The 9,249-nt window shown below is 35.7% G+C and overlaps 1 protein-coding gene across 1 annotated transcript in view; it reads right to left on the bottom strand.

Moving 5' to 3' along the window:
- Positions 1–9,249, bottom strand: part of CHD2 (chromodomain helicase DNA binding protein 2) — a 129,652-nt gene that overhangs the window by 73,154 nt on the left and 47,249 nt on the right. Inside the window, exons 15-16 of the mRNA XM_027851981.1 lie at positions 4,342–4,431; positions 3,137–3,327 (exon numbers count right to left, since the gene is read on the bottom strand). Coding sequence (XP_027707782.1) covers positions 3,137–3,327; positions 4,342–4,431 — 281 coding nt within the window. The remainder of the gene's footprint in view (positions 1–3,136; positions 3,328–4,341; positions 4,432–9,249) is intronic.

Below are 9,249 nucleotides of genomic sequence, written 5' to 3'. Positions count from 1 at the left end.
AAAGGAAATAATACAAGAAAACCCTCTAGAACTTCTAAATACAAAAAAAAAAAGCACCAATCAAAACAATACACAAATTGCCTCCAGAAAAACAAAAAAACCCCTACTTCCAGTTTCAACACACATGATGGTTAAATTTAATAATTCAAAAACCAAACAACATATTCTACAAGCAGTCACAAAAAAGACCTTCAAATGTAAGAGAAAGGAAAGTCAAATAACTCATTAGAAACTTCTTATGCAAACAGAATAATCATATTCTTCAAGATACAACCCAAAACCCAAAAAACATGAGCCAAATAATCAATGAAAAAAAGATGGATGTTGTTCAATAAAAAAGAGGCATTAGACACATCCCTACAAAAAAATAAAATTAAATTAAAAAAAAAACGAGCAAAATATTCATCTTGCAAACACTCCAAACAACACATAAACAAGAAAGATAACTAAATACAACTACAAAAGAAAGAACAATTAACGAAATCAATTGCCTTCTCTCCAGAGATTATTCTTTTAAAAGAAAGAATGATTTAAAGGGTTGAAAAACAAGAACAATTTTTTTAAATTAAGTACACAGATAAAGATGAAGGTAGAATTTAAAGATTCTATATAGATCAGAAGCAGCTAAGTGGAGCAATAAACAGAATTCTGGACCTGGATTCAGGCAGACCTGGGTTCAAATCTTTCCTCAAACATTCATTAGATATGTGACCCTGGGCATGTCACTTAACTTCTATTTGTTTCAATTTCCTCATCTGTAAAATGGGAATAATAAAACCTACCTCTCATGGCTGTTGTGAGGCTCAAATAAGGTAATATTGTGAAGTATTTTGCAAACTTAAAAGCACTTTGTATACAATGCTAGCTATTATTATTAGATGGAAAAACAGGCATATAGATTGGCATTTATTAATGTTCTCTGAGTCATCTTTTTTTGGGGGGGATATCAATAAAGTCTGAGATTTTTTTCCATACTTCTTTATCTCCCCCTCCTTTAGATGCCTTTTACTTAGGTTCCTAAATGCCCTCACAATTGTTATCATTTCCTGTACAATTTTCCTCTATTTATACTCAATCCAATCCAGCTGCTTTTCCCATCTTTGTTCTACCTCTTCTGTCAGCACCTTGGGGACTGTCCAGATTCAAAATCAAAACAGAGACAACTAAAGATGAGTACTATAACCAGAAATGTGTAAAGAGGTTAGTTGGCAAAAAGACTAAAAAAAGCTGATCTACAAACAAAAGGGAGAAAACTACCCACAAAACAAGTTTTATGGGAAATACAGAATGAGGTCAGTTAAAATTTGCTCCTAAGCATTCTTTATTATCTTTTGAATATTTAAGTCCTATCTCTTCAAACAAATTGCAAGATCTTTGAAAGTGACTATCCTAGCATGTCTTATGCCTATGTATTGTGAGTTCAGAACCTATGGTTCAGGGGCAGCTAGGTGGCGCAGTGAATGGAGCACTGGCCCTGAAGTCAGGAGGACCTGAGCTCAAATCCGGCCACAGACCAAACACTTGACACTTACTAGCTGTGTGACCCTGGGCAAGTCACTTACCCCCAACTGCCTAAAAACAAAAAACAAAACAAAAAAAAAAAGAACCTATAGTTCCCTGAAGACAGTAAATTCTTACTAAATGAATGTTGGCTTAATGACTAAAAAAAAAAACCAAAACACACAACTCTAAGTTATAATTATACCAAAGTTCTCTGTCTCACTACAGATCCTGTATCATTGAGCCATAGATTCCTTTAAGTATGAATTCTGGAACACACACACACACACACACACACACACAACTTATTAAGGAGACAATATAAAGCATTTGCTTCCAGAAAACAAGTTTACTATACTATCACAAGACATGAACCTTTAGATTCCCCTTAAAAGATGAATGAATACTGAAGAAAATGGCATTATTTTACCAAAGTCAGTATCTGCTCTGGGGGACCCCTATCATTTTAACAAATACCCTATTTCCAACACAGTTCACAAAACACTTCAGAGGATATTTTGTTCATTCACTTTAACAACTTTATGAAGAAAATAATACTATATACTAGTTCATTAAATAATAGTTTTACTTAATGTTTTTGTTTAGGTACATGAATGTATAAATGTATAAACACATACATAATAGGCGGTTTATGTATATGTATATACATTATATGTATGTATACACAACCCATATTAGCATACAAAAAGTATGGATGAAGAGATTGGCTACAAGTATTATTTGCATTAGATTAATAAATCCCACATCACTGTTTTAATTCTCCCGTAGACAAATTAACTTTTCAAAGAGAAAAAAACAGGTGCTATCAGTTATCTCATTCACACATCCAAGAATTCACAAGAGAAAATGAGGATTAATTCAATGCAAATTACCAACATTACTGGAAAATCAGGGAGGTTGGCAAAGAGGATGAAAATTCAAAAGACCTGTTCTTAGATTTATAGTCAGTGAGTGGCATTACTTTGGTCTGTATGAAAGACAGCATACATTAGAAAACCATTTACTATTATAACACAGCCCCCTCTAGGTTGAACATGGTAGATACTTAACAGCATCAAAGTGAAATTCTGAATTGTCTTGGAACGCAATTGCAGACCCTAGCCAAACAATTTTGTGAACCTGCATCACAGAGTACACATATTATATATACAAAGATACTTTTAGCAGAGGCACCTTAGTAAATATTGCTTTGCCTTTCTGAGGTAACTGTATCTGAATTCAATATAAAAGTATCTTTCAAAATTTCATTTATTTTGAATAATTTTTTCAGCTTTTCTCAATTAGACTAATTATATATTCTAGTACTTCAGAGACTGACCAATGTTTGCTACATCATTATTATTTACCATATTTCACATTTATTTGCCTTTAAAAATTAGTCAGTTTAAAATTTCTGGCAGACAAGATCTGGGACTTCTAGGAATTTATGCCTATGCCTTTTTTAATCCCAAATGATACTATTATTTCTGCATTTACTTTACTAAAAATCATGCTACAACCTCTATTTCCCCCAAATCATGCCATTTATTTTTCTGGATTGGTAGTAAAAAGATTTAATATCATTTGGCATTTCAAACATTCTAGCATCTTTTGAAGTACACAGGAAAGAGCTTACTTCTCTGGCATAATAAAGTGCAGCAAGGACCAGAGCTCTTTGAGGGAATTCTGAAGAGGGGTCCCAGTAATCAGGAGCCTATGGTTGGACTTGAAATCAATCAGAGTTTTATACAATAAAGAGTCATCATTCTTCAACCGATGGGCTTCATCCACTCCCAGAAAGGCCCAGTTAATACTGCCCAGCACAGTCTAAAGTAAAAACAAAACAAAACGAGCCACCAAGTCAGATGGGCAAGTGGTTTCAAGGGTTAATTATCTCCATGCAAACATTACAAATGTAAGTATGGAAAATATTCCGTTGTCTTAAACGTGTAAAAGATCATTTGTGGTCTTAGCTGCTTAGACTGGGGCCTGCTCAAATCAAAATAAACTACAATCCCTAAAAAATTATGAAAGTTATGTTTCCTTTTGCATATCCCCAGTGTAAGAGCAAATAAAGGGAGGTTCTGGGCAAAAATGGTTTGTACTCTTCTTTTTATTATACACCATTCTCCTCTTGATTAGGCTCTATCACAACACTGGCTTTTGAGGAACATTCAGAAACTACAGATTGTATCAACCTAAAAACTCTTCCCTTAGTACTAATGGAATCTGTCTAGAACTAAATATGTCTATCTTTATAAGGAATGTTTTGATTCTTATAAAGACCATCTTCAAAAGGTTCAAGCAAGTTTTACAGTCTCCTTTTTGTTTTGTGTGAAAGTTATTTTCATAGAGAGCAAAACAATTTTCTCTTTTAGAAAACAATACAATGGATAATTAAAATAACAACAACCAACCATTAGAGTAGGAACAGGAAAGCTGAATTTTAGTCCTGAATCTATCATTGACTAGTATTACCCCAGGAAAGTCCCTTTACTTCTTTGGGCCCAGATTTCCTCTTCCGTAAAATGTGAGGGATAGCTATGTGACCCTGGGCAAGTCACTTAACCCCGACTGCCTCACCAAAAATAAATAAATAAATAAATGGATAAAATGTGAGGGAGTTGGATTAGGTCCCTTCCAGCATTTGGTTTCTTTACCTTCTCATGTTCCCAAAATACTCTTTTTTATTCCCCACAAAGGTCAAAAACCAGCATAAGAACATTAACTACTATGACACAAAGTGAAAAACCCAAGCCCCTACAACCTGAACAAATCACAAAGTTCATGGTTCATGGTTTTCAATTTCAAATTCATGGATTTGACCCATGCCTTACATACCTTATCTTTTAGGAGGATCTCATATGTTGTTATGAGTGCATTAAACTTTAGCCTCTTGGTTTGAGAATGGATCCATTCATATTCCCGTATCTATAAAAGAAATCAATACTGAAATTTAAGTACTACTGAACTCTATATCATCCAAATAAAATGACACTGGCTCTGCCTACTGTCCTTCATCTCTCCCTCCATTTCTCAGCCAATTTTCTAGAAAAAGCTATCTATAACTGTAGCCTTTACTCTCTCATTTACTTCTCCACCTCTTGCTTCATAATGCAATGAAGTACCCTAAGGGAGAGAGACCAAATAGCATAAACAAGGCAGATAACACCACCACTGACACCACGACCCTGTGAAGTGGACACCAAGAACCCTATGCCCAAGAGATTCTGCAAATAGTAGCACCATCATCTCTGGGACAGTGGGCCTACTTCCAGCCTATTCCTGCCACCACCATGAAAGGTAATAACCATAATGTCCTCAGAAGCTGCCCTTTTTCAATTTATTCATCATTTAACTGAAGTTACCAATAAACTCTTAATAGCCAAATCTATGAGCTTTTCTCAAACCTCATTCTTTTTTTGTTTTGTTTTGTTTTTTTGGCTAGGCAATGGGGTTAAGTGACTTGCCCAGGGTTACACAACTAGTAAATGTCAAGTATCTGAGGCTGGATTTGAACTCAGGTCACCTGTTTCCAAGGCCGGTGCTCTATCCGCTGAGCCACCTAGCTGCCCCAACCTAAACCTCATCCTTCTTGACCTCTACACAGCATTTGATTCTATTGACCACACAATCCTCTAACATTTTGTGACATAACTCTCTCAACAAAGGGACAAGATCTGATGCCTCTAAGGTCCCTTTTAATTCTAAACCTATAACCTTATGATTCTCCTCCCTAACTGACCACTTCTTCTCAGTCTCTCTTACTGGATTATCAACATACCATGCCCTTATCTGTGGGTGTCCTTAAGGCTCCATCCTAGGCCCCTTCTACTGTCTCCATATTCTCACTTTGTGACCTCTTCAAATCTTACGGTTTATATTATTAACTGAATGAAGGTGATTTCCAGCTTTATATATTCAGCCCTGGCCTAAGCTCTAATGCCACATCATCAATTGCCCCTGAAATATTTTGAACTACATGTCCCTCAAGCATTTCAAACTCAACAACTCATTATCTTCCAACTCAGTCATCTTCCTCCTTTCCCAATTACTGTCAATTGTATCACTATCTTTCCAATCATCCCAGCTTACAACCTTGATGTCACCCTCAATTCCTCACTCTCACTAACCCCACAACCATCAGTTGCGATATCCTGTCCTATATGCCTCCATAACACCTCTACCCATATACCTGTGACCTTAATTCAGGCCCATGTTACCTCTTGCCTACACTATTAAAATAGCCTCCTTATTGGTCTCCCTGCTACAAGTCTTTCCCCATTCCAATCCACCCTCTACATAGCTATTGGAGTGATTTTTCTCAGGTGTAGGTCACTTCTCAGTCACTCCAGTGGCTCCCTATTACCCCTAGAATCAAACAGAATTTTTTGTTTGGAATTAAAGCACTTCACAATCTGGCCCCAATCTACTTTCACATCACATTACACATTCCTACCCTTTAGGTTTCCTCTCACTTGATCAAGCTGACCTTATTACTAGGCCATGGCACTCCATCTCCCATCTCTGGGTCTTGGTGCTGGCTATTCCCCACAATTACAAAGCACTCCCTCCTCCCCTCTTAAGATGTCCCAGTTTCTTTCAATACTCAAGGGCAGACTTCTGCCTTAGGCCTTTCTTGATTTCCCGAAGTGCTAGTGTTTTCCCCAACAAAATCAACTTGCAACTATTTTGTTTATATTTAAATACATACACATTGTCTCTCTTAATGGAATGTTAAGGTCTTTCAGAGCAAGGACTGCTTCATTTTGTCTTTATATCCCTGGCATCTAGCACTGTGTACAACACACCTATAAAGTGTGCTTTTAAAATGCTTTTTGACACCTATTTCAAGACTATCTTATAAATATTAAATAAATGAAAATAGTTGAAATATAAGGCAAAACTCCAACATGAATAAAAGTGTTAAGACTGTAATTTCATTTTTTCTCTCTCTCTGTATTTTCAAACAAAGGAGATCATCCTACCAAAGGTATTAAAATAGAATGTTAATAGCCACTCTCTTCATGCCCAAATTTTACAAAGACAATACTTCTGTTCAGAACATCTATTAAAATCTTAATAATCTGGATTCATTTGGGGAAGAATATGGATTACAGAACACTTTAAAATAGGAAAATTACAATTTCAGAAACTTTGTTACCAGAATGAATGAATGAAAAGCATTTTTGCACTTAATATATATCAAGCACTGTGCTAAGTGCTGGGGGCAAAAATACAAGGAATGGCTACTGGAAGAAAAAATAATCTCCAAGATTATAAGATTTAGAGATGGAAGGAAACTTTGAAATCACAAAAATCCCATCCCTTTACTTTGTAAGACAGGTCCAGCAGATAAGTGGTTCAGTGGATAGAATGCTGGACCTGTACTCAGAAAGACCTAAATCCAAACCCCACTTCAGACACTTTCTAGCTACGTGACCCAAGGCAAGTAACTTACTTACCCTGTCTGCCTCATTTCCTCATTTATAAAATAGGGATAATTAATACCTCCAAGGATTGTTGTGATCAAATGAAGTAATATTTGTAAAGCACTTTGCAAAACCTTAAAGCAATACATAAATGCTAGCTTTTAAAAATTGTTTTTGTTGTTATTGAAGCCCAGAGGCTACTGTTGACCCAACACGATGTCAGTGACAGGAGGAAATACATCAAGAAAATTTTGTTCAGACCTGAGATTTCATTAGTGTAAGGAATTGCAGATGAGGAAACTCTCTCTACCAACAAAGATCCTCACCTTAATTTCAATTCAGTCTTAGAGAGTATTCTGACTCAATGAGTGACTGAGTACCTTGGCATGGTTTACAAAGTCACTATGTATCAGAGGCAGGACTTGATCCTGTATCTTCCTGAGTCTGAGGCTGGCTCTCTAACCACTATGCCATACTGAATCTCCAAAATTAATTCATCTCAGAGGATAAAGTAAATAAAATTGTGTAGTATCAGGTAAGGCCTTCCTTATTTTGATGGGAAAGAGGAAGAATTGACATAGGGAGAAAAAGAAGCTGAAATTCCCCCCCCCCAGCACACTCTCTCACTCTTTCTCTCTGATAATTTAATACTTTTGCTTAGACTTCACTCTTTTTACCTTTAACTACATGAGGATGGGTAGACATCGCATGAATTTTTGTCCTGCGTACTCAATATCCCAAAGACCTGTGACTTAATTGGCATGGTACCTCTCAAAATACTGTAACTTCTCTATGATTCAGAATGATTTTTTTAAAGCATTTTTTGAATGACAGACCACTCCTTCCATCTTGGCAGTCTGATGAAACCTATGGACCCCTTCTCAGGATAATGTTTTTAAATGCTAAGATAAAACACACAGGATTACAAAGAAAACTTATTTTGAAATACAATTATCAACAATCTTTAAAAAACTGTACGTAGACCCCAAGTTAAGAATCCCGATTTAGAAAGTCTACAAATTTTACTACAGCCAAGAAAAATGACCACTTGAACTCAATCTGGGAAGACTCTTCAAACTTAACTAAGCTGATCCTTAGAAAAAAAATACTCAATCTGTCACCAAGCCCATACTAAATTAGTTTTCCTTGGTAAAGCCTTCTACACGTAATACATCAGTAGCACAACCTTAGAAAACACAGTCATTGCCATAACACAACAAGGCAGCAAAGTTACAACTTTACTAAAAGACACCTCAATATGTTTGCTGTGAAAAAGCACATAAGTACAGCTTAGATGAGAATAATGTAACTGAATTATATGAGAAGCCAACACATATCTGTATCATTTATGAAGATTGCTTTTGGGTGATGGGTTTTGTTTTATTTCATTTTAAAGATTATACTTAACTTTCTGTGGATTCTTTCATCTGGGTATTGTGATACTTAAATAATGCAAAACTGGAGCACAAAGTTAAAACCTACTACAGATCCTTAGGTGATTTGTTTTAATGAAAAGGTAAGAATAATTTAAATTAACATATCAAATACCTCCTCACAGTCCAGTCAAAAAAGCGTCCCTATACACTGCACTCCATTTCCCATTTCTATGCCTTGGTACTGGCTGTCCCCCATGCCTAGAATACATTCCCTCCTCACCTACATCTCTGAAAATCCTCAGTTTCCTTCAAGATTAAGCTCAGGTTAAAATCTTTAGTTTTACTTGATACCACCTAGTGGCAGTGTTCGAGTATCTCAAGTGCTTAAAGTTCAAATTAGTTTTCAATTTTAAATATGGCCCCTACACTAGTGTTTATACTATTAAATTGGATAAAAACAAATCAAACTTGAGCCACAATCCCTGTTATAAATTCCTAGACTATTAAAAATAGAAGGTATCTTCTTATCCAGCTTTCTCTTTCTGAAGATGAGGAAACTGAATCCCAAGCAAAATAAACTAGCTTGTCCAAGATCACATAGCCAGTTAGTGGAATAGTTGGTGACAAAAATTCCTTTTCCCTAACTCTATACCTCATTCCACTGTCTGCTGATTTTCTTGGTGTCTATAATTATGTCCAAATTAATAAAATTTATCATCCAATCCAAAAATCATTTATTAAATGCCTACTATGTATGAGGAACTGTGCTAGGCTAAGTACTGAAGATACAAATATAAAATTAAAAACTGTCCTTTCCATGCTCTCAGACTTACATTCTATTGGGGGAGGGAGGAGAACAACATGTAAACAAATTTATGATCTATGAAAAGCTTATCTATGAAAAAATTCCTTTCACTTCAGATGTAGCTCATCTTCAACCT

The sequence above is a fragment of the Vombatus ursinus genome, unplaced genomic scaffold (genome assembly GCF_900497805.2).
Source record: "Vombatus ursinus unplaced genomic scaffold, bare-nosed wombat genome assembly UNPS02009205.1, whole genome shotgun sequence".
NCBI classification, from domain to species: Eukaryota; Metazoa; Chordata; class Mammalia; order Diprotodontia; family Vombatidae; genus Vombatus; species Vombatus ursinus.
Note: the sequence above shows the minus strand (reverse complement) of the source record. Positions and strands in the feature narration are given on the sequence as shown.